The sequence below is a fragment of the Narcine bancroftii genome, chromosome 6, assembly GCF_036971445.1.
Source record: "Narcine bancroftii isolate sNarBan1 chromosome 6, sNarBan1.hap1, whole genome shotgun sequence".
Classification (NCBI taxonomy): domain Eukaryota; kingdom Metazoa; phylum Chordata; class Chondrichthyes; order Torpediniformes; family Narcinidae; genus Narcine; species Narcine bancroftii.
This window is the reverse complement of record NC_091474.1, coordinates 61,119,641-61,146,621: the sequence shown is the minus strand read 5'-3', so window position 1 is coordinate 61,146,621 and position 26,981 is coordinate 61,119,641. Positions and strand designations below refer to the sequence as shown.

The 26,981-nt window shown below is 43.1% G+C and overlaps 1 protein-coding gene across 10 annotated transcripts in view; it reads right to left on the bottom strand.

Annotated features, from left to right (window-relative positions):
- Positions 1-26,981, bottom strand: part of sipa1l2 (signal induced proliferation associated 1 like 2) — a 664,341-nt gene that overhangs the window by 174,924 nt on the left and 462,436 nt on the right. For all 10 annotated transcript variants that reach the window (XM_069885039.1, XM_069885037.1, XM_069885038.1 and 7 more), the window contains one exon: positions 18,915-19,189. In XM_069885039.1, coding sequence (XP_069741140.1) covers positions 18,915-19,189 — 275 coding nt within the window. The remainder of the gene's footprint in view (positions 1-18,914; positions 19,190-26,981) is intronic.

Sequence of the window (26,981 nt, the reverse complement as noted above, 5' to 3'; positions counted from 1 at the left end):
GGAGGAGTTGCAGGATTTAGACCCGCTGACAAGACAAGAAACCCTCAGTTAAAAACCCTGGTATCCAGTACTTAGGGGATTGATAGATGCCAAATAAGTATATTTTCTGGTTGCTTGAGACTTGCAATGCCTGATACACTTGCATGAAGAATAAACAGTTTAAAAGACAAATGACAAAAATACTATACTGTACTTACACTGAACGTTACTTGCATGAATATAGAAACCTTAAACAATTTTACTTTATTTTCAGTCACATTCTTGGAAAACATTTAACTGTTGCTGCGCCTGCAGGTTTCTCCCCCTTCGTGGAGCCACACAAAGGACGAACAATTAACCCCCCCCCCAACCCAACAGTTTACAGATAAAGCCTCTGACCGGGACAACTCTTACTAAGCAGTGATAAGGAGACATTTTAAGAGAGTTACCCCAACAGCGAGCAGCATCAACCACCTCTTCCTCTTGGGTGACACTATTTTATTCAAAGTTTATTCAAATGAGCAAAGCACGACCAAGGCACTCTGCCAGCTGAATATTTGCTCCCCTCTTCACCCAAGGTTTATTTGTTACTTCAGAGAACATTTATTTTTACAATTTTAAACCTACATATTTTTCACCTATTATTTTATTCTTATTTATTTTAAATTTATTTTCCTCGATTTTTTTGCCAGTGGCTTGAGACTGTCGGTTGCTTGAATTCCAGATAACAGGGTGTGATGTTTCTTTTATTGTAATAAAGATACTTGGGTTCTTTTAAAACAACTATATTTTATTAGCTATAGAACTTACTCAGGACCATGTAGAGATATCCAAAAAGTGGTGACAAAGATGGATAGGGTGGTGATGAAGAAATATGGTATAATTAAGACAAAGAATTATAAAAAAATGAGACATTATGTTGTAACTTTACAAGTTCCTTTCGCCCACACACAGAGCATGGTTAATATCTGGAGATGGTGAAATCAAATACAACTAATATATCCACGAGAAATTTAAACACACAGTTAAATCGAAAGAAATGAACATTGGTTAAGCAACAATAGGAACATTGTGTGTAGTTCTGGTTACCACACTATTGGAAGGATGTCGGCTGGATCGGAAAATTTTGGTTATTGGGAACGATTGGTCAGACTGGACTTGTTTTCCCTGAAGAAGGCAGCTGAGGGGTGATCTGATAGAGGTATACATTTTCCCCATGGTAGAAGTACGAGCAAGACGTTTTAGAAGGGTTTGAGGCACAAGTGTGGCGGCCCACTGCGGCATCGATCGAACCGGCGTTCCGGACAGTGAGCACAACCAAAGGCCAGCAGCCTACGCAGCGGCCCTGGCCCCAACAAGTGAACTGGCAGGTGAATGGCAAGGGCAGCTTAAGGCCAGCGACCTCAAAATGGTGCTGGCCTTAATGCACAGCCAACAGACAGGGAGAGCGCGGGGGAAGAAGGGCATTGTTATGCAGGAAAGCAACTATGCGTAGGAAATCTGCTTTTGTTATGCATGATGTTGAGACGTCAGCCAAAGGGAGCCACAGCAGGAACAATGCAAATATAAAAGTCGGGCCGAGCCCTAATAAAATTCAGAGCTTAACCTGACTATACTATGTGAGTGGGTCTTCTTTCGAGTAGCACGTGGCTACTCAAGTTCCTTTCGCCCACACATAGAGCATGGTTAATATCTGGAGATGGTGAAATCAAATACAACTAATATATCCACGAGAAATTTAAACACACAGTTAAATCGAAAGAATTGAAGGATGTGGACAGTATGGGTAAAGAAGGTTAGCACAGATGGGTACATAGGTTGTCCTAGATGCAGTGGGACAAAGGGCCCATTTTCCTGTTGTAACGCTCCATGATCCAAACTGTCACCTTGGGCCCCTTTCAACCATTGATTTGGAGAGGTTAAATTTGTATTTTTAATTTTACAGCTCACAGGCTACTTTTAGCATAGCCCACACCCATCGAGGCCAACATTAAAATAGCCGTTTACTCACCAAACAGCTCTAATTGTTGGCATGTGCTTATTTTTCTTAATGTTTAGTCCAGGCCTGACTGACACCAAAGGCGGCTCACAGCAAGTTTAGAGTATGAATGGATATCTGAGGTTGTCTTCCTATTCACTGGTTGGTACAACCTGTGGCCGTAGCTCCAATGACCTATTTCCACTCCTGCTTGCAGTGATTTATTAATTTATTGCTAGTGATAATGAACTGATTGACATATACTTTGGACATGCACCAAAATTCTTAGTCTTGCAGCTGAACATGTACATTGTTAAAAAAACAACAAAAATGACAATAGTATAATTAATTGAATTAAACATTTGTTAAGTGTCCATGTCTACAAATGTATTCCTGTCTAAGCCCAGAATTCTATGAATTCAATTCACTAGAGCCTGCTCCTCAATTAACTTGCTAATATCCTCCTACCCGCTGCTCAAAATTCAATAGAGGCCAACCCTCCATTCATTTTTGGAATTGATTCCCAAAGGCTTAACTGTATAGTGAATGCTGCCCCTCAGCTATCCAGCATGGCCAGTGCAATAATTAGTGAATGTAAAGATTTAGCCATTATCAACAATTTATAACAATGGGAAGCTATTTCACAATTGTGATATACAAGCTCTACTTCAAAGCTAACCAACCACATGAATTATATTTCCCTGTTCCTCCCCAAAGGGTATTATTTTTTCCTTGGTGTTTAATTAGCTCTTAAATACCATGGGTCTTGTCTGCTTCAACCTCTTGGGGTAATGCATTTCATATTCTAATTATCCTTTGTAGGAGAAGAATTTTTAGAATCTCCTCCCTTATGTTTTAAAGGGACATAGATCAGTTCTTGCACATAATTTCAAACCCGCAGGATCTTCCAAAATGTCTTGCAATAATTAGTTACTTTTGAAGTGTGGTCCTGGTATGAACTGCAGATGATTTTGGGTGCAACGACATCCCTCAGTAACAGTCTGAATGAGTCGTTTTTTTGTCATATTTGGTACTGTTTGTCAGGAGTTTGTAAGTTCTCCCCGTGCCTTTATGGGTTTCCTTGGGTATTCCTGTTTCCTCCCAGCCCTCATAATGCACAGGGGTTGTAGGTTAATTGGGTGGCATAGATTCGTGGGCCGGGAGGACCTGTTACTGTGCTGTATGTCCAAATTAAATTCAAAAATTAAAATTAGTTGTGGGATAACTGCTTTTTGATGAATCCTATTTTGGAATCTTTTGCATACAAACTAACAGAGGGATGGGGCTTTTCTTTATAGGAATGGAATACATCAAGGGAGTAAATGTTTATGTCAATGCAAGTTTTGCTTCTTCACAATGGGTTAATTTGCAAGATAATTACAGAAATGAGCTAAAAGTGCTTGCCATGCTATCGATTCTCACAAATCTAAAAATAATAGTATTCATAAAGTCTAGTAAATACCATCCCTCAGCTAAATTGCTTTGACAATGTACTGATGTTCTGTATCATCCATTTCCTTTAGGAAAACACTTCTCATAAACTGTGAAGGGATGGAATGAATGATGCATCTTTTATTGCAGTCTGCATTCACGAACAGATGTAAAATGAATTGAACCACAGGTTTCAGACATTTTGCCCCTAGATACACAGCACTACTTGTAATTCCCTTTCATATTACATTTTCAGAACAGCAACTATTTCCTTCCACAGTCTATCTGTTGACTAATGAAAGGGTCTTAAATTCTCCATGTAACCAAAGTGAGCTTTTCTTGCACGCAGCATTGCTAGAAATAAATGTCTCACAGCCACAGCGTTCAGTTAAGATAGGACTGTGCCTCTCAACTAGGACTGTCTCTCTGAACTAAACCCCTACATGTACATTCACTTTGCAAATATTTTGTCATTATATGTGCACATAATTCATCTTGAGCGATGTTAAGACTCCCAGACTTGTGACACAAATGCTGGGTCTGAATCACTGAGAATGGAGCAGTAGATACATACAGTGACTTCCATAAAGCAAAATCAAGGCTATAAATCTAAACTGAAAGAGGCCAACAATAATTTTCAAGCATAGATCACTTTTAAGAAAACCAAACATAAAGGAACACATTGTTTTGTAAACAGCTATTCAGCAATTTTCCTAAAACAGTGATGGCTCCAAGAATCATTTTAACTTTATTTGGGAGGTATTTCCAGTTAATGGACTGGATCGGAGCAGCAATCATTCATAAGAACACCCACTATTATTTTCTCCTAAAAGGAAAGTAATGCAATTTATAAACAAAGGAATGCTAATTTTAAATTGAAATTCAAAGTACTTGAATTTTGCACTAATAACACAATGGGAAATTCTCCAAAATAAGCCGAATGCAGACATTGACTGAAAGCTCCATGGAAACTCTGAACTATTAAGGTAAAATTACTGCTTTGAAATACAAATCTACAGATAAATTTAATTGGAGTTTATTTTTTGCCAAAGTTTTCATCATCTACCAAGAAGAATCATGAACTCGGCAATAAAAACCAGCAAATGAGAAGAAAATAGTGAGAGATACAAATTATTTTGAGTGATTCATTTGGTTAATTAACAAACCGTGATGGTATGAAGGCACACAGGTAGACATTTGAGAAAAGTGAAAACACAGAAATGCTAAGAGAAACTCAGCCGGTCTTTTCAGTGTCCAAAAAAGCAAAGATTTATTGCTGACGTTTTGGGCCTGAGCCCAAATAAGAAGAATTAATTTCTTATTCCTTGAAGAAGGGCTCAGGCCCGAAATGTTGGCAATAAATCTGTGCTTTTTTGGACACTGAAAAGACCGGCTGAGTTCTTCCAGCATTTCTGTGTTTTTACTACAATCACCGTGTCTGCAGACTTTCATGTTTCAAACATTTGAGAAAAACAGACACAATTTACAAATGGAAGGGTAAACTCAGAAAATATGGTAATAACCATAAAGTGACATAAGAAAGGTTGTAAATTGGAAATCCCTGCTGATACAAGGTTATTACATTAGATTTTAGATTAAACCAGTGGTTCACAAACTTTTCTGCGTTGTGCCCCCTTGGCCTGCAGGCCACACCCCGAGTGTCCCCCTCATACAATGGTGCTGGGGGGGTAGTGGTGGTGCTGAGCGGGGGGTTAGCGGTGGCGGTGAGCAGGGGGTTAGTGGCGACACTGAGCGGGGAGGTAGTGGTGGCGCTGAGCAAGTGGTTAGTGGGAGCACTGAGCAGGGTGTAGTGATGCCAGTACAACATGGCAGCCACTGAGACCAGCTCACATGATAAAGTCTTGTCACCGTTTATTTTGCTCACTACTGCCACCCCAAGTCAGACCAGAGAATTACCACACTGGCTTCTTCATTAAACTTTGCAGCAGGCTGAATAATAACAAGACTGAAGGTTCAGAACACCCCCTCCCCCCCCTTTTCCCCTCACCACTACCTGACCATCCCCTTTCCCCAATCGTTTAGAATGCCTGCTTTTCCCTCACTGCCCCCTTGGATCTTTCCACTGTCCATGGGGGGTTTGGCAGCACCCACTTTGGGAATCACTATAAACCGTCAAACAAGAAAAATAAAACATTGGTTTGCAATTGCCATTAAATCATTTGCATAATGAAAACATATAGCTATACTGTGATTAACCATAAGTATGTAGAATACATTATAACACAAAGAACTGAATAAATGGAGTATTGGTTAGATGAAAGCAAAGTGCTCTCTGGTGCACATTATTAATCATTCGAAATAGAACCAGGAAATTGCAAAAGAAAGGAGTGGTATTCTGCATATAAAAGCTGAATGCATAAACCTCTTTTCTTCAGAAGGCTCAATACATTGGATGAGAAATATTTTTTCTCCTGAGGCTGAGAAATAGGGCACACTATAGCCCCCGTTTACATGTGCAAGTGATCGCAGGAATCAAATACCAATTAGCCTTTAAAGTGACTAGTGTGAAAGCAAAATCAGCTCAATGCCAATGTCAGATGACATCATTTCATGCCAGGGATTGACAGCCTCAACCTCTTGTACAATCCCCAGTGTCTGCAGACACCGACGTTGCAATCAGGCAAGTGCGAAAGGGGTAATTGCATTGTGGGATTGAAATGACCCAAGTTTTTGCATGAATGCAGGAAGAAAAGATTAAAATGAAGGTACAGGTACACGATCCTTTATCCACTTGGGCGAGACGGCCAGGCGACTGGAATGGGGGTGGGGGTGGATACGGCAGCACAATTCAGGTGGGTTTTCCGAAATCCGGAAAAATCCGAAATTCGGAACACACTGTCCCCAAAGGGTTCCAGATAAAGGATGGTGTACCTAAACTTTGACATGGGAAAGTCGAAATGGAGAGTGTGGGGTGGGGTGGGGTAAGAGAGAAAATAAATAGCAATAGCGATCAATTTTTAAACAGCGTGGAGAAATTGGTAGTACTACAGTGCACAATTTATAAAGACTGTGGGGAAAAAAGCAATGGCAGGCCTGACTTCCCAGATTGCCATGTGGCAGAAAAATCTCTTTATGAATGCTCCATGTATGCAGCCAGGCAAACAGCCCTTTTTCTGCCACTTGGAATTTTGGGAAGGCACGTCTGCCGTCGCTTTTTCCCACAGTATTTATAAATTGTACGCGATAGTGCTATCAACTTTCCCACACTATATAAACTGTGTGCTTTTGCGCTACAAACTTTCCCACACTATATAAACCGTGTGCTTTTGCGCTACAAACTTTTCCACGCTATGTAAATTGAGCACCTCAGCATTACGAACTTTCCCACCCTATTTAAAAATTGTCTGCTATTACGATTTATTGCTCGCACATTCCCACGGTTCCTTATAAAGGTTTATATAGGTCAGCACACAACAACAGGAGCTGAAGGGCTCATACTGTGCTATACATAAAGCTTAATTACGTTATGGAGGAGCATCCATTTCATCGGATGCAAGGATCGACAACGAGATAGACAACAGACTCGCCAAGGCAAATAGCGCCTTTGGAAGACTACACAAAAGAGTCTGGAAAAACAACCAACTGAAAAACCTCACAAAGATTAGCGTATACAGAGCCGTTGTCATACCCACACTTCTGTTCGGCTCTGAATCATGGGTCCTCTACCGGCATCACCTACGGCTCCTAGAACGCTTCCACCAGCGTTGTCTCCGCTCCATCCTCAACATTCATTGGAGCGACTTCATCACCTTCATCGAAGTAGTCGAGATGGCAGAGGCCGACAGCATAGAATCCACGCTGCTGAAGATCCAACTGCGCTGGGTAGGTCATGTCTCCAGAATGGAGGACCATTGCCTTCCCAAGATCGTGTTATATGGTGAGCTCTCCACTGGCCACCGAGACAGAGGTGCACCAAAGAAGAGGTACAAGGACTGCCAAAAGAAATCTCTTGGTGCCTGCCACATTGACCACTGCCAGTGGGCTGATATCGCCTCAAACCGTGCATTTTGACGCCTCACAGTTCGGCGGGCAGCAACCTCCTTTGAAGAAGACCGCAGAGCCCACCTCACTGACAAAAGACAAAGGAGGAAAAACCCAACACCTAACCCCAACCCACCAATTTTCCCTTGCAACCGCTGCAACCGTGTCTGCCTGTCCCGCATCGGACTTGTCAGCCACAAACGAGCCTGCAGCTGACGTGGACATTTACCCCCTCCATAAATCTTCGTCCGCGAAGCCAAGCCAAAGAAGAAAAAAAAATTATGTTATAATTATGCAAGATTAATTTTATTCAAATATAAGATCATAATACATTGATGAAGATTTAGGGTAGGTTCACTATCACTCGATGCGACATAATGCCAACGGTATAAGGTAGAACAGTCTTAACCCCGGAGGTGGCTCCTTGCAAGTTTGAAAGTGTTCAGTTTCCCAGTTAGGAGTAGTCAAGTGTGAAAAGACAAACCCCCATTCCTATCCCAGGACACTGAATAGCTAATTATGATTTCAAGGTTTAACCAGGGATAGGGCAATATTGCATCCAATTCCAGACCTGGTACCCAGGGGAAATTTCACCCCACATTTTCTGGCAGATATTCATTAGCACTAAAAACATTGTTTCCAAGTGAAATTTGTCCAAAGGTCACCAACAGCAGGATAACAGAACATAAAACCATACAGCACAGAAACAAGCATTTTAGCCACCAACGTCTAAGCCAAACATGATGCTAAACTAAATCTCTACTGATTGGACTTGATACGTTTTCCTTTATCCCTACATATTGACGTGTCTATCTAGGAGTCTCAAGAATGCTACCATTGTATCTATCGTTCTGCCCCATGAACATCTCTGCTACCTAATCGTGGGGAAAAACAGCTCTCATCTCATCCAAAAAGGAATGCAGTTTTTAAACAAACAAGTTTACTGATATTGCATTATTTGTCAGGTTGCTCCCATTGCTTTCCTGATTATCTAAGAGCTTGAATGTCACACTACTCGCATTTAAGTTGTTTTCTGCGCGCCAAACTAACAAGGCAATCAACATCTAACCCTAGAGTTTTCTGAGTGCCATGGAAATGAACTGCAAGTATCAAAGACATCAAAGAATGCCTTGGGGGTTCCCATGGAAGAAACCATCAAAGGGGCTTATTAGCTTAGATCTTAATAATCCAGGAATCCAAACTCAGATAAAATTCTTTGAGGAGAAACATCTACTAAGGTCAAGTTTCACAAAGAGAATACTCATTTATATCTGAGACTTTTGAAATACAGGCTATGTTTGTCTGCAGACCAAATCTGGCCTCTGATACATCTAATTTCTGCATTAGGCTGGGCATCCAAGCTTTGTACTTAAGCTCAGAGGAGCAGACAGAGAAGGCCTGCGACCATAAAAACTTTTCTATTGACTGCAAATATTGAAATGCTCCTTACAGAGGCTCCCTGGCAACATCCCACCAAAGAATCATTGAAGACTGTGATTGTGACCTGCCTGGACAAAGAACACGTCTACCATGAGTGCTGAACTCTGCCAGGGCCATGTACTTAAGGATTCCTTCTACCATAACTGTAGATTCCACCCTGAAGTGGGAACCCACTCAAATTGGTACTGCTTATATTGGAGACGGAGAGGTCGTCATTTCAAGAGTTGACCCCTGAGGATGCTGGCAGCTGTGCAAATTTGCAACAGCACATGGTGAAACTGACATGCCACGTAAAAGGATCTTTTTAAGATGAGAATATAATTTGCAAAGTTAAAGTAACATTTTTAATTTGTTCTGGTCTTGGATCCCTGCACACTTAGTAACATAAACCTTAATAATAAAAGTTAGTTCTAAATTCAACTTAACATTTCGGGAGAAATTTATGTTTCACAAAATTCATATTGAAATAAAAGAGTTTTTAAACACTTCATTCAGGTATTAATGGTTGGAGCTCATACAACTAACAATGCACACTCTGCAAGTATGACTTCATGTTGTTAAATACTTAACAACATTACTTTCAATAGCTTTGCCAGTCTCCTTGTTTCCTTCCAGTACCCACGCCTGGGTTTTATTACACAGCTGCCAAAGCACTAGAAACTGCACTTTTGTCACGTCTGCATCAAATAGGTTACAGGCAGACATATTCACAACATAGAATGCAAAAAGTTGTTCTCGATTTGTAAAACAGGAAAGTTTGCAGATGCTGTGATTGTAGTGCAAGTCACAAAGATGCTGGAGAAACTCAGCAGGCCATGCAGCACTTATAGCAAGTAAAGGCTAGTCAAGGTATGAGCCAAGAGCAGGAGGGAATAAAAAGGTGGGGGAAGAGAGGAGGGGAGGGAGGAGGGGCTGGGGAAGGAGCACAGGTCAACAAGGCAAGAGGTCACAGGTGGATGTGTGTACTAGAGGAAGATAAAATGCTGAGTAATAGGGGAAATGGTAGTTCTTTGAATGGAGAGGGAATGGAAGTGGGTGGGGAGCTGGAGAGGGAGGGATAGAGAAAGAGAGAGAGATTCGGGGAAGGGACTTTAACTGAAACTGGAGAAGTTCATGTTTATGCCTCGGGTTGGAGAATGCCTAGTCGGAATGTTAGCTATTGTTCCTCCAATTTGCAGGTAGTCTCAATTTGGCAGGACAGGAGGCCATGGATAGATATATTAAAGTAGGAATGGTGTGTGGAATTAACATGGTTGGGCAAGGGCAGTCCCTTTTATTAAAGTGGACAGAGTGAAGGTGCTCAATGAAACGATCTCCCAGTCTGCATCCAGTCTCTCCAAGGAAGAGGTGGCTACTGCACCGGATGCAGTAGATGACCCCTGCAGATTCACAAGTAAAGTGTTGCATCACTTGGAAGGACTGTTTGGGCCCAGAATGGTGAGATGGCAACAGACAAGTTTCTCTAGCAGTTTTGTGTGTCGTGCACCATATTATTTGAGGGGGGGGGGGGTTTAGTCATTTTAAGATTGAAAATAAAGCAATTAAAGACTTAGTAAAACATTGGCTGATGGTTAAGGATTCTTGGTCCACTCATTAACTGTTTTACAAGCAATTCCACAGCATGGAAGAAAGCCACTTGGCTCTTGGTATCTATGTTCACTCAGCAAATAATTAAATTGCTCTTTGCTCTTCCCAGCACCTTTTCATATTTCTTTGCTTCCTTTAAAAGAGATAATAATGGCCTTTAAGAAAGCCTTGTATGTTTTCAATAAACCTCTTGTGAATATAGAATTTCTGCTGACTTCTTTCCTCACTGTCAATGACTGAAATTGACAACTACCATCACTGTCTCTGCAATTAGAGGAAATAATCTTTTCCCAGAATTAAGAAAAACATTTTAAAAGGGGTGCAAGAACAAGGGATTTTTTTTTAGCTGCCAAGGCAATTTTACAAAGCACATAATAAAGCTGATAGGTTTCATAACTAGAGAAGTAGACAAAAGACAGGAAGCTCATATTTGCTTTAGAAAAAAAATGAGGCTTTGGAAGGCCATAGCAGATGGTCTCAGTGCGGTATTACTGTTACAAAGATAGGTTGAAGCTCCAGTTATTCTCCTTATAAGCAGGGAAATCTGAGATAGGAGCAAAATGCTCAAAATCATGAAGTGTTTAAGAAATCTAACTAAAGAGGTTCAGTTCTAATAACTGATCAACAATTTGAGAACACAGACGTAAGGTGATTGCCAAAAAAGCCCGAAGCAAAATGAGGAAAAACATTTTTAATGCCACCATTGATTGGAATTTGGATTTTGGCAGGGTGAAGAAATTAAATGCAGGAAATTTATAAGAAATACTTGAAGCAGAAGGAGTAGCAGAGTGGGAATAACTGAATTGTTCTTTGAAAAAATGGGAATGATAGGATAAATGGCATCATTCTCTGCTGTTCCAATGAATGATTGCAATATTCTTACAATTAAATTTAAATTACATTTAAATTTAAATTTAGACATACAACACAGTAACAGGCCATATCCGCCATCCAATTTACACCCAATTGACCAACACTCTCAGTACGTTTTGAATGGTGGGAGGTAACTGTAGCCCCAGGGAAAACAAACGCAGACACAGGGAGAACGTACAAACTCTAACGAGTTACAGACTGCATGGGATTTGAATCCCGGTTCCAATCGCTTGCGCTATAACAGCGTTGCGCTAACTGCAAAGCTAACCGTGCTGCCATCTGCAATTCATGGAAAAAATTTCTTTAGTCAGAGGGTCGTATGTCTATGGAACTTGTTGTCATAGATGGCTGTTAAAGCGAGGTCTTTGGTTGTATTTAAGCCAGAGATTGACAGGTATTAGATTAGTCAGGTCATCAGGGGTTATGGGGAAAAAATCGGGGAGTGGGGCTGAATGGCTGGATAGATCAGCTCATGGTTAGAATGGCAGAGCAAACTCAATCGGCCAATGGGCCTACTTCTGCCAAATTCTTGTGAATTTTCTCCATCTACAGCAGGATCCCACTACCAGTCATATCGTCTCCTCACCTCCTCTCTCCAGTTTTCACAGGGACCACTCCCTCCGAGACTCCCTTGTCCACCCATCCATTCCCACTAATCACCTCCTTGGTACCAACCCCTATGACCATATGAAATGCTACACCTGCACTTCCTTCTTCACCACAATTCAGGGGCCCAAACAAGTCCTTCCAAGTGAAGCAACAATTAAGTGGATCATTAGGAAAGGGCCAAGAACTTCAAATTTCTGAATGTCTGTGATAGTACAAATTGTAGTGTAGGATGATTGTGATTGGCTGAGAGCGTAGCCACGCCTGCTGGCAGGTCTTAAAGGGTTGCTCCTAGCCAGACCAGATCATTCTGGACTGGTCGACCTACATGTGATATGCTCCAGTCTTCTAGTTAATAAAAGCCTTGGTTTGGATCAATAAGCTTTTGATTCTTTCGACGTGCTCTACAATTTTATTAACTAGAAATTTTAAAGGGATGGAGCATATGCTACGGCTGGAACGCCTCAACATCAGCCCACAGTCAGCTACAGCCTCGAATGACTTTAAGCATGGGGTGAGGTGCTTCGAAACATACTTACAACTTTCTGACCCTGCCGTGATAGAGGATAGCCATCGACTACTAATATTGTTGACTATGGTGTCCCCGAGAGTCTACCAGAGCATCCAGGATGCGACCTCTTACACCGTAGCCATGAAGGTGCTGAAAAGGCTCTACGAGGGACCGGTGAACAGGGTCTATGCTTGGTACAAACTAGGAACAAGGAGGCAACAGCCCAGTGAGTCCGATAGAGCTTATATTCAAGCACTAAGGGCAATGGGCAGGGACTGTGCCTGCAGAGACAGAACCGCTGCAGAGACCACAGACAATCTAATTTGGGATGCCTACGTGGCTGGGGTCCGATCGAATGAGGTGAGGCAGTGCCTGCTAGAGCACGGGGGAGAAAACCTAGAGGACATGATCCGGATCGCAGAGACAATGGAGGATGTGGTCTTAAGTATGGACGTGTACTCTCAGGGCTAACCCCATGCTCTGATGTGAGTAGGATGTCCTCCTTCAACCCCCCGGCACACCGACAGCCCGATGCGACCCCGAAGTGTCATTTCTGCGGGAGGGACAAGCACAGCAGTTCCCAGTGCCCGGCGAGAAAAGCCAGGTGCCAGAAGTGCCTTAAAAACGGCCACTTTGCTGTAGTCTGTCACTCCAAAATGGCCACCGTCAAACACATTGCCTCGTGTGAAGCCCAATCACCACTCTCCCATTCAAACATTTCATCTTCAGAGCTCTCATCCAATGAGAGCGAGGGGTCCAGTGCACGGCAATGCCTGACGTCACGGGGCAGACACCGAGCGCGGAAGGTACAACCCACCTTTGCCACAATGACATCGGTCTGCTTCACCCTCCCTCCTGAATCAATGTCTGACCAGGCCCCAGCCCCGACTTCAATGGCTGCCACCGCTGCCGACCATGGACCCGCCGCCGCAATCACTGCTGAGTGTGGAGAACGGGGTGGTAATGCCAGACCCTGACCGCATGCATCCCCTCAAGGACTTGCCCCCCCCCCCCCCACACCCAGAAGGCACTCAGATGCTCCCTGCGCTTCTTCTCCTACTATGCCCAATGGGTTCCACACTATGCTGACAAGGCATGGTCACTCATCAAGACCATCTCCTTCCCCCTGTCAACTGAAGCCAGAGCGGCCTTCAACCGCATCAAATCAGACATTGCCGCTGCAACGCTGCACGCCACTAATGAGTCCATCCTGTTCCTAGTTGAGAGCGATGCGTCCGACTTTGCACTGGCAGCCACTTTGAACCAGGCCGGCTGGCCGGTAGCCGCCTTCTCCAGAACCCTCCAGGGTCCTGAGAGCCGACACTCCACTGTCGAGAAGGAAGCCCAGGCCATAGTTGAAGCAGTACGTTATTGGAGGCACTACCTCGCTGGCAGGCGCTTTACACTGCTGACTGACCAACGTGCGGCCTCCTTCATGTTTAGCAATACCCAGCGAGGTAAGGTCAACAATGACAAAATCCCGAGGTGGAGAATCGAGCTCTCTACCTTTAATAATGACATACTGTATTGGCCTGGTAAACTCAACAACCCGCCAGATGCGCTCTCCAGGGGGACTTGCACCAACATACAACTGGACAGGCTGCAGAGACTCCACGAGGAGCTCTGTCATTCAGGGGTCACTAGGTTCACGCACTTTGTCAAAGCTCGTAAACTGCCCTAAACGGTCAAGAAGATTCGCCTGCCTGGTGTGCGCTGAGTGCAAGCTCTACTTCTTCCATCCGGAGAACACCCACGTCATCAAAGCCACCTGCCCCTTTGAGCGTCTCAGCATGGACTTCAAGGGGCCCCTACTGTTGACCAACCATAATATCAACATCTTTACCGTCATCAACGAGTACTCCCACTTCCCGTTCGCTGTGCCCTGCTTGGACATGACCGCCTCCTCAGTTATAGAGACCCTGCACAGCATCTTTGCCATCTTCGGGTACCCCAGTTACATCCACAGTGACAGGAGTTCCTCGTTTATGAGTGCGGAGCTGCGGCAGTACCTTCTGGAGCGTGGTACTGCTTCAAGCAGGACCACCAGCTATAACCCACGCGGTAATGCGCAAGTCAAAAGAGAGAATGCCACCGTCTGGAAAGCAGTTATGCTTGTCCTCCGGTCCAAAGGTCTCCCCACCTCTCGCTGACAGGATATGCTCACTAGTGTCCTACACTCCATCCGCTCCCTCCTATGCACCACAACCAATGCCACCCCCTATGAAAGGATGTTCTCTTTCCTGAGGAAATCCAAATCGAGAACAACCATACAGGCATGGCTCACAGTTCCCAGGCCGGTATCCTACAATGCCATTTCCAGAACTCAAAGAATGACCCCTTGGTTGACCGATTGACTCTGCTCCATGCGAACCTGCATTATGCTTATATTGAGTACCCTGATGGGTGGGAGGACACAGTCTCAATAAGGGACCTAGCCCAAGCTGGATCAGGCCCAGCAGTGCTTCCAACCCAACCTCCCCCAAATCCTTCTCCCCCAGGTCATGTGCTCGAACAGAGGAACCAGCACCACCCCACCAGCTCAGGCCAAACTGTTGACAACATCACTGGGGAATTGAGCAAAGCAGTAGCCGCTCCCGACGAGCCTGTCAGCGACACGACTCCAGTGACGCCGGATGGGCAGACCCTCTAACCTCCACTGGGCCCTTTTTTCTTTTTTTTTTTTACAGCCCTCCATCCACCCCAGGGTCAGTTCTCAAAGAAGGAGTGAATGTGATAGTACAGATTCTATCACCAATGTGTATATGTATAGATCGTAGAGTAGGATGATTGTGATTGGCTGAGAATGTAACCACGCCTACTGGCAGGTCTTAAAGGATTGCTCCTAGCCAGACCAGATCATTCTGGACCTACATGTGATATGCTTCAGTCTTCTAGTTAATAAAAGCCTTGGTTTGGATCAACAAGCCTTTGATCCTTTCGACACGCTCTATAATGTCAACATCTCCAAGGATCTGTCCTGGAGCATCCATGTTGATACAATCACAAAGAAAGCTCACCATAGGAGATTTGGTCTGTCACCGCACACTAGTAAACTTCTACAGGTGTACCATGGAGAGCATTCTGGCTGGTTGCATCACTGCCTGGTATGGAGGTGCCCAACACTCAGGACAAGAATAAACTCAGGAGGGTTGTTAACTCGGCCTGCGATATCACAGGCACCAGACTTCACTCCATCAAGGACATCAACATTGAGGCGGAGTCATAAAAATGCAGCCTCTATCCTCAAAGACTCCAATCACCCAGGCCACTGGGTAAAAGATACAGCTTCTCCCTGCTGCCATCAGATTCCTGAATAAGCAATGAACCAAAGACACTGCCTTATTTCTCGTGGACATTTTGTTTATATAGTAATGTTGTAAGATGGTCCTCAACATCCATTGGAGCGCTCACACCCCTAACGTCGAGGTACTCGAGATGGCAGAGGTCGACAGCATCGAGTCCACGCTGCTGAAGATCCAGCTGCGCTGGATGGGTCACGTCTCCAGAATGGAAGACCATCGCCTTCCCAAGATCGTATTATATGGCGAGCTCTCCACTGGCCACCGTGACAGAGGTGCACCAAAGAAAAGGTACAAGGACTGCCTAAAGAAATCTCTTGGTGCCTGCCACATTGACCACCGCCAGTGGGCTGATAACGCCTCAAACCGTGCATCTTGGCGCCTCACAGTTTGGCGGGCAGCAGCCTCCTTTGAAGAAGACCGCAGAGCCCACCTCACTGACAAAAGGCAAAGGAGGAAAAACCCAACACCCAACCCCAACCAACCAATTTTCCCTTGCAACCGCTGCAATCGTGTCTGCCTGTCCCGCATCGGACTGGTCAGCCACAAACGAGCCTGCAGCTGACGTGGACTTTTTACCCCCTCCATAAATCTTCGTCCGCGAAGCCAAGCCAAAGAAGAAGAAGATGGTTATAATATGAATGTTTGCACTGTGATGCTGTTGTAAAACACCAAATTTCATGTCTTGTTCATGGCAATAAATTCTGTTTCTGATATGAGTTTAGGACAACAGAAATGTCAGGGTAGGTGAGTGACAGGGCACTGGAGCTATGTGAAGGAGTTGTGAATTTATATTGGTAATGACAGATCCTTTTATTACTTGCTTTTCCCTTCCTATGTTACTTAGAGACATTTAAATTAAAAATCTAGATTAGTTCAGTCCTATTGTTTTAACAGACTCCAATATAATTTGCATTTGGCTGAAGGGAAATTGTGGGTAGCAGCATTTTCTTCCTAACAACAAGTTAAATTCGACAATGTATGCATTTTAAATTGGAGACAGAAGGTTGATTATTACAAGTGTTTACAAAATAAACAGCTCATGAGCAGCCATTCCACAGAGCGCAATTCTACTTTTTTTCATCACCCATCGAAACACACTGCCAGCAACGAACATGGAATTCAAATCAATTACCCAGGATTTTGAAGCAGATGGCCTTTTTAAAAAAAAAAATGCCGAGCTAGTTAAGAGGAAATTATTGTGAATTACACCGAATCGTGAGCAATCAAGGATGGAAATTATGTCATGGACCTGTAGTTACAGCTGGCATCTTAGCACATCTGAAATCACAAACCAGCAAAAATGCACATAGCACCAACCCTGATGTGAACACAGTAAGACACAAGATTCCATTCATTAAGATCCATATCTATTTAAGAGGCTAGAAACAAGCCTATCTATTGGTTTTATGGAGGGATCAGTCTTTTTTCTTTGGCTTGGCTTCGCGGACGAAGATTTATGGAGGGGGTAAAAAGTCCACGTCAGCTGCAGGCTCGTTTGTGGCTGACAAGTCCGATGCGGGACATTCAGACACGGTTGCAGCGGTTGCATGGGAAAATTGGTTGGTTGGGGTTGGGTGTTGGGTTTTTCCTCCTTTGCCTTTTGTCAGTGAGGTGGGCTCTGCGGTCTTCTTCAAAGGAGGTTGCTGCCCGCCAAACTGTGAGGCGCCAAGATGCACGGTTTGAGGCGTTATCAGCCCACTGGCGGTGGTCAATGTGGCAGGCACCAAGAGATTTCTTTAGGCAGTCCTTGTACCTTTTCTTTGGTGCACCTCTGTCACGGTGGCCAGTGGAGAGCTCGCCATATAACACGATCTTGGGAAGGCGATGGTCCTCCATTCTGGAGACGTGACCCATCCAGCGCAGCTGGATCTTCAGCAGCGTGGACTCGATGCTGTCGACCTCTGCCATCTCGAGTACTTCGACGTTAGGGATGAAAGCGCTCCAATGGATGTTGAGGATGGAGATAGACAACAGACTCGCCAAGGCAAATAGCGCCTTTGGAAGACTACACAAAAGAGTCTGGAAAAACAACCAACTGAAAAAGGAGGGATCAGTGCATCCAGCAAAATCCAGTAGGAGAGAAGCAAATAATTGATCTGCTCACGTTAACTTTATACTGACCTTCTCAATGCAAGGCATTTTTTTTCTTCCCATCAAAGACTATTCAAAAGTCATGATGGAAATAGCAGAGGGGGGAGGGAAGGTTAACTGAACGTAAAATCTCAATATTCTCAAGGAATATTCAAGTAAAACAGGAAATTAACAGCTGGGGAAAAAAAAGTTACTCAGGGGATGAAATCACATAACAGCATTCCAATGTGTTAATTAAAATCACCATCCACATCCTCCCCAACCTGCATCGCAACCATTCATCTTCATCTTCCCATATTTCCTTCATATGTGTGTCGATTTTGAAAGCACATCTCTCCTGTTGTTTGCTTGATTCAGTGTTCTCAGCAGGCATTAGTTAATTCAAACTCAGTTTACCCTACTTCTTTATCCTGGCAATTATGATGCTCATCTAAGGAAAACTATGATAAACTTCAATATATTTAACATCTTTGCAACAAATTTAGTCAAAAGTAGCATGTAACAAGTGAGATACAAAAGCACAGTTCCAGCTGCAATCGTAAACTGAAGAGATTTTAAATTTCAAAATTAAAAAAAATTTGGCCCCACCCAATTAACCTACACCCAGGTACTTTTTTTTGAAGGTGGGAAGAAACCGCGGAGCACCCAGAGAAAACCCACGCAGACACAAAGAGAATGTATAAACTCCTTACAGACAGCATGGGATTCAAACCCAGGTCCAGTCCCGATCGCTGGCACTGTAAAGGCATTGAGCTAACCACTACGTCAACCATGCTGCCCTTTTGAGGCAGGATAATCCTGCTATTAGAATCAAAGCTGGCTAAAGCTTTGCAATTGCTTATTTTTAAACAATTTGCCAGTTATGATGGCTACAGAAGAAGATTTAAGTAATATATTATTTTTTTATTGAAAATTTTGAAAAAATATATCTGAGGTATTAAGTGGGATAACATTTATTGTTTACAAACAGCAATGACATTGGTACACTGTGCTGTAGTCCAGAAGCAGAATAAAGATCTCACTGCTTTGGGCTAATGGGTTTAACGCATCTGTCAAAAAACAAAAATCATAAATCACTGAAACACACTGCACAAGATTCAATTAATTATTTTACCTTCTCGGTGCTCCATCTTCATGTGGTTGAATAATCACCACTTTTACTGTCACAGATGTTCGTAAAAGATCTATCATCTGCTCGTGGGTCAAGGTCGCCACAGCTACTTTGCAGATCTCAACGAGTCGACTCCCTTGCCTCAGGCCAGCTTTCCATGCAAAGCCAAATGGTTCAACATCTGCCACAATACCTTCAAAGTTTACATGGAATCCTAGCTGTCCAAGACCATTTCTTCTCAGAGTCATTTCTGTTGTTTCACAGCCTCTGGTCACTAACTGGATAAAAAAGAATCACATTGTTTAATAACCATTCCATCCAATAATTTTTACATATACAAAGAGACATATCAAGTTATTTCACCCAAACTCATTTGTTATTTTCAAAGCAGTTGAATTGTAAACAATATTCTTGGAAGAGCAAAGGAGATAGACAGTCTTTGTAGCACATGAATGGACTGCTGCAGCCTTATTCCTTGCAAAGCACCTGTCTGGAAATTTGAGAAAGAACATTTATACTGTTCAAAAAAAAACTCTCAATATCTGGCTCAGAGGGAACAAATAAGCACTTTAATGAAGGTAATCACAAGCACACTCTTCTACATTTCAAATCTGACATTTTCAAACAAATACAAAGAGGCATTCGATTTGCAAACAAAAGCAACAGCTTGGATAAATCTGGTATCTCTACTGGGAAAAGAAAGCATTGAGACAGTCACACGAGTAATCAAGAAAAATCTCAGACCAACCACGCAAAGTGGTCTTAGAGCAGATGATAAAAAGCTTATTCAAAGACGTACATTTTGAGGAACACCTTAAAAGAGGAATTAGAAAAAGGAGAGGCAGAGAGAATATATTCCAGAGCTTATGGCCCTGGCTAAATACATGGCACTAAACAACAGAGGGTTTAAGTTTGGAAGCATCCAAGAGATGAGAACAGAAGAAATACAGAAATTACTCATTCTTTTAAATTCCCGTGGGAGCTGCGGGTGTGCTGGAGGTGAATCCACGGACACCGTGACTCTCTTTTGCTTCCCATTCTCCGACTGAAAGAGGCACTTCAGACAATTTTTGCGATGGCGAATCAGTCTGCCTTATGGCAGATGAAAACAAATTCTGTGTAATATGGCACTGTCTTTATTACATGACAATAAAGTAATTTTGAGTCTTTTATTTTGAAAATTTTATTTATAATGTTACAGACTTGTATTAATTACGTGGTATTGGAGAACAATCCTCCCCTTTTACAGATCATTGTTTACTGAGTCCTTACTTTTACCTTCTTTCCCCCCTTCCCCATCATTCACCCTCCTTCCCATTCAACCCAGGCAAAAACATAAATATCACATATAAATAATAATGCAAATATTTCAGGGAAGAGGAAAAAAAAAGGAAGGCAAGCCAGTAGGATTTCCAAGTCTCCTAGTTCTCAGTATTTCAGGGCTCATGAAGTCCTATTGTTCCTGTTGATAAAGGCTCTGGGGAGGCCAATCACACCTGCATTTTGATGTGCCGCAGGTATGGGTACCATGCCTCAATGAATGTGCCATATTTCCCCCTTAAGTTGTAAGTAATTTCCTCCAGGGGAACACAACTCTTCATCTCCATGTTCCATCTTGCTGTGCTTAGCCGAGAGTCAGATTTCCAGGTAACCATTACTCACTTCCTGGCCACTGCCAAGGTGACCTTCACAAATTGAATTTGGTGTTTAGACAATTTTAGACACAAGTCCATAATGTCACCCAGCAGGAACGGACAGGGTCCTGCGGATATTCCACTCTAGTGATTTTTTTTTTTCAAAATGCCCCCTAATTCTACCCAAAAGGGGCATAGCCACGTCAAATGCACAAAAGTTCCTGTTTCAACGCCGCATCTAAAACACAAATCTGAGATTTCCAGTTTGACCTAATGTAATATTTGCGGTGTGAGGTATAACTGGTGCAAAATGTTGCATTGCACCAGTCTACATCTGGTGTTAGTAACCACCTTCAAGTGTCCTAACAGAGGTTGGACCAGCATCATTCAGGAATTGTTGTCCCCAAATCCGACCCCCATCTCTGCCTTGATTTATGGAGACCCGGTTTTGGACAGGGGATACGTAGCCAAAATAAATTTATGTGTGATTCCCCCTTCGAATTAGAGCCTCCACGTCACTACACAGCAGCAGGGCCATAGATGGACCTAATTTGTCCCTCAAAAAATATCTTAGTTGAAGAAAGCAGAATAAGGTCTTGTTTGATAGGTCAAATTTGTTTTTTAATTGCTCAAATGAAATAAGTTGCCCCTTCTCATAACAGTCCTTGATACACCTGATCCCCTCTGGCACCAGGTGTCCAGGATCTTGTTACCCATAGTCATAGGGATTAATTTATTCTGGGTTAGGGACGCTTTAGGGGATAACCCTACTTTAACCCAATAATCTGGTTTATTTTTTGCCATGTTTGAATTAGTGCTTTAATATCAGGTTGACTGTTTTTTGTTTTAATAATTTAGTATCCCATTTGTAAATAATGTCTCCTGCTATCTCCTCTCCTACCGTGTGTAGACCAATTTGTGCCCAGGAGGGTAAACTGTCCCCTTCAAAGAAAGAGATGATAAACCATGCCTGGGCCACCCAATAATATTTTTTAACAATCTGGGAGTCTCATTTCTCCCAGGCTATAGCCCCAGGTCAATTTGTCCAAGGAGACTCTAGCCTCTTTATTCCTCTACAGGAATTGTCTGACACATCCACCATGTGTTTTGGAAAAACTCTGGAGCAGCGGTATGGGCAAAGATTGGAAGAGATATTGTAGCCTTGGTATCACTTTCATTTTAATGCAGTTAACCCTGCCCATCAACGTGATAGACAGATGCATCCACCTGTGTAAGTCCTCCTCAATGTTTCCAAGCAGGAGGAGATAATTCAATTTATATAAATGTTGTAAATTCTTATCTATGCATATTCCTAAATATTTCATCCCCTTTTGTAGCCACTTGAACTTACTCTCCCATTGGTATTTCTTGTACTCCCCATTCGCTAGTGGCATTATTTCACTTTTATCATAATTAATTTTGTATCCCATAATTCTGTCATAATTCTCCAGTATAGTCTGCAACCTGGCACTGTGAAATATATCAAAACGTCATCTGCGAACAAATTGATTTTGTGTTCTTCCTGACCCACGCTAAACCCTTTAATGCCTGTATCCTGGTGAATGGCTTCTGCTAAGGGTTCAATCACCAATGTGAATAGAGTAGGGAATAGCGGACAACCCTGTCTACTGGATCTGGTCAGAGGGAAAGATGAAGATCTTTGCCCATTAATGATAACTTTGGCTGTGGGTTTGTTGTACAATGCTTTAATCCAATTTATAAATGAATGTCCAAATCCAAATTTCTCCAGCACTTTCACTAAAAAATCCCACTCCAGTCTATCAAAGGCTTTCTCAGCATCAAGTGATACAGCTATACTTGGATCCGCCCTTGATTGTGCCAGGTGTATTATATTAAGTAATGTAATTGTATTGTCTGCCGATTGTCTTTTCTGCATGAACCCCACCTGATCCGGACTTGCTCGTTTACCAAGCCAACCTCTTGCCAAAGCTTTAGCTATTATCATGTAGTCCATGTTCAAAAGTGAGATTGGTCTATAAGAGGATGGCTTCAGTGGGTCTCTATCCTTTATAGGAATTACCGTAATTATTGCCATTGAAAAAGACTCCGGTAGAGTACGGGACTCAGCTGCCTGCTCCACCACATTCATAACTAGTGGCATTAACAGGTCCTTAAATTCTAAGTTAAACTCAGGAGGAAACCCATCCTTCCCCGGTGATCTAATGGTTTGAAGTGAGCTCAATGCTTTTAGTATTTCTCCCTCCAAGAATGGAGTATCTAACTCCTCTAGCTCCTCAGATTCTAAGTTAGTCCAGGTTGGACAAGAATTCTTCTATTTTGTCCAAATCCCCCTTCGATTCAGATTTATATAATTCCGTGTAGAACTGTCTAAACACTTAATTTATTTATTTCGGCTTATAAGAGATCCTGCCTGGCCCTGTTTGAATTGCGTTGATTGTCCTTGCAGATTCTTCTGCCCTCAACTCTTACCCCTAGCTCATAGAATCTTTGTTTAGATCTTAATATTGCCTTTTCCATTTTATATGTTTGAAAGTATTGTATTTGAACCTTTTATTTATTAATGTTTTGTACATTCCCTCAGAGCCTGATCTTTGTTGGTCATTTTCCAACTGAGTTATCTCTTGTTCCAATTAATTGACCTCCCTGATATACTCTCTTTTAATACTTTTAGTATATCCAATCATCTGTCCTCTCAGGTAAGCTTTTAATGTATCCTATAACAAAAAATTATTAGCAGTGGATGCACAGTTAGCTTTGCAAAACAATTCTATTTGAGCTCTAACATAGCTGCAAAACTCTGTTTTTTTCAATAGCAGCGCATTGAGGTGCCACCTGTTTGCCAGGGCCTGTTTATCTGGCATGACAATAGTTAAAGTCAAAGGTGAATGCTCTGTTAATAGCCTAGCTGTATATTTATTTTCTACAATTCTACTCTCCAGCTGAGCCAAGGCAAGAAACGAGTCAATTCTGGTGTAAGAGTTATGCTGGCTTGAGTAGAAGGAATAATCCCTCTTCCTCAGATGCCATCGTCTCCAAGCAACCACCAGATATAACTCTTTTGTGAAAGCCAGCATTGTTCCCCCCCACCCCCCGAGCTCTTGTCACTTTCTTAGCTGAATTATCCATTGCCAGATACAGGAAAAAGTTAAAATCCCTTTCAATTAAGATATTTCCTGCCCTTCCGCCAATTACAAAAAGACATTTTGCATGAATTTTTTGTCGTCAAAATTGGAGGCATACATGTTCATGAGTGTCCATGGTTCAGAATATATTTGACAGTGTGCCACTATGAATCTGTCTGCCAGGTCTATGACAGTATCCTCGATCATTACTAGGATATTTTTCCCTATTAAAATTGCTACTCCCCTGGGTTTGGAGCTAAAGGAAGATGCTATCACTTTCCCCACCCAGGCTCTTTTAAGTTTTTGATGTTCACTATTCATAAGATGGGTCTCTTGCAGAAAGGCCACATCCACCTTCATTTTATTAACTTGTGCCGAGACTCTCTTTCTCTTCACTGTTCCATTTAAGCCATTAACATTTAAGCTCAAGAACTTGATTGTTTCATCCATTGCCCAGCTCTTTTTTCTTTGATTGCCGCACCTCCCCTTACCTCTCTCACTGAATACTTTCCTTTCACCCAATCCATAGTAATTTTTTCTTTTGGTCCTGCTGGCCAAATGAAAATTAAATCCTAACATATTAAGACTAAATATAAAAAGGTTCCAAACAAATAATATATGTCCCTTATCTCTTACCCTTCCCCTCTCCCCCCCCCCCCCCACCAGATCCAACTCTCCCTTCTCCCTTGACATCAATGCAAAACCTCTTGGTGCCACTGCCCTTCTCATCCTGGGATGTGCCCATTGCACCCATCCTCTATGTTCTCACATACTAAGATGCTCCAGAGCTCACAGCGAACTCTCCTTTTTAATTAAAAAGAAATATTTGCTTGTTAAACTGGTATAATGTTTGTTTCAATTGTTTTACATTGTATACAGCCAACTATATACACAGCCTTTAGCTTGAAGCCCCTTCCCGTCTTCCTTGGGGATTTTTTTTGGGTGGGGGGCAAAGTATCAATGAATTTCAGTGCCTCTTTGGCCTCAGTGAAAAATTTTCTCTCTCCTGTTGCCAGGAATATTTTCAGTGTCGCTGGATACAATAGAGTTAATCCAATTCCTTTATTTCTCAGTATTTTCCTGAACATGTCAAATTACGCATCTTTAAGCAGCATTGTGGTGACATCTGGATAGAAGATTCCCCCCCCGCCTCATATTCAGCAGGACCACCCCTGTGGTCTCCACTGTCTCCACTGTCGTTGCTGCCCGTAATATTTTTCCCTCTCCTGGAAAGTGGCAAATGTGATCAGGACAGATTGGGGTTTCTGTCCCGGACCCGGCTTTGGAAGGGGAGAGTGACAAAACTTTCTATTTGAAGGGCCGCCCCCCCAACTCTCTCCCTTCCCAGTACTTTTGGGATCCATTCCCTAAAGGATGTTTTTGGATTCCTGCCTTCTTTCACCCCCAATTTTAATGTTATTTCTTTTGCTAAAATTCTCAAGGGTGTCTTGTCTGTCCCATACTTTTTCTTTCTCCCTATCCCAGTTTTCCCTGTCATTTTCCAATCTCTCCATGTCACCTTCCATCCTTCCCACTCTTTCCTCTACAATAGTCACCCTTCCTGATCATTCTCCCATAGCTTTCCACACTTCTTTTAATTCTTTTTTGCTGAAGCCTCTATGACTGTTTCCATCTTTCCATTAATGTTTTTCATAGAAGGCTCCAGTCCTTCTTTTCCTCCCTGTTCGGTATTTTTCCTCCTGTCTATCTGCATGGTCGGGTTCTTCATTTCATCATCACTGTTTCCCGCGCTGCTGTTGCCCAAAGCCATCACTGACAGCTCAGAATCCCCCCCCACTATTACTGGAGGATCGCCACCGTGTCTGGGATTCGCCCCTCTCTGCAGTTGAAGGTAGGTCTATGGTGCCATTTGCACCTTTTCCTGTGCACTGCTGTTTCGGGGTTGAACTTTCTTTTGCTACTCTGTCAGTCTCTGTGTCTATAGCGGCCTTGTCTCCCTTTCCCCTCTGCATGCGGGGCCCAACTGATGGTGCGGGTGCCTTGAATATTGCCATGGCGTTCATGCTTTCTTCACAGCCTGCCCATCCACTCGTACCTGCTTCCTCAGGGATCCCAGGGGCTGGTTTTAGCAGCCCGTCTGCCTTTGGAGCAGGTCTTGGCTCCACTATCTTCCTCTCCTCCCCGGGATACTTCAGGCAGGTTGCTGAACTCTCGCCACCACAGGACCATCGCAGAGAGTAATCTTTGGCTTTGCTTCCATCATCGCCGCTGTCATCGCTGGCCATCCTTCTGTCATTGGGACTATCATTGCCGATGCAGCTCTCCTCTCCACTGTCGTTGCTGCTTCGCTGGCTCCCTCACACCGCAGGAGTTTCAAGCATGGCATCCTCCTTGAAACTGTTCTCCGACTGTACTTGATGCAAACCCCGGGGTTCGATCTGTCACATCGGCACCGACTCCATCCTCAGGATATCCGCTGTGAATCGGGTCCCCCGCTGCCTTCTAACCCTGCAGGTCCTCCAAGTAGGATACTGGCTTCCATCCTACACCTCCTGCCTTTTCCTTCACCACGAGGCCGGCTCTTGGTAGCTGTTAGATGTTTGGGCTGTTTTTGTTTCAAAATCACTTTCTTTTCCTTCTCTCCCATTCTTCTACCAAGCACTTTTTGCCGCATCTTCGTGCTATATTACCGGTTGTTCTTTTACGTTTTCACCCATGTTCGTGCTGGAGCTCCGAGGAACCTGATTACCATCTCCACTGCATCACGTAACCCCCCCCAAGTAATCTTGGATCTTAAACTTGAGCACAGACATAGTCTGCATAATCTCTCATCACACAACAAACCCACAGTGCTGGAATCCATCCCAATCCTCCATCAATTGCAAGTGTATCCTTCCTCAGGCAAGGAGATTTAACCTGTTCACAATATTTTAATGGTCTCTGCAGGGTTCCATGTAACAATGGCCAATGTACAATTTGCCTTTTTAATTGATATGTAGTAATATTCATTGATTCACATAGGAGGACTCCTAACTCCTGGTGAATGAACACCAACAGCTTTCATTCCCTAAACATGTGGGAAAAAACTTCACCTTTCTGTTTTTTTGAACTAAAGTGCATAACATTGCATCTTCCACAATCCACTCCATCTTCCCTTTCCCTTTGACTATCTATACCTCCAAGGCTTTCCTGCAACTCTGTAACATCTCCCACTTCCACTCAACCTCCTATCATCAGTAGAGCAGAGTTTAGATTGTTGATATTTTATTAATGAAAATCGCAAATGGATAAGACCCAGATGAGTAGAGAGGCACCAGGGAAAGGCTCAGCTTGGTCACAGAATATCCAGGTTTTGATTCAGATAAGAGTTC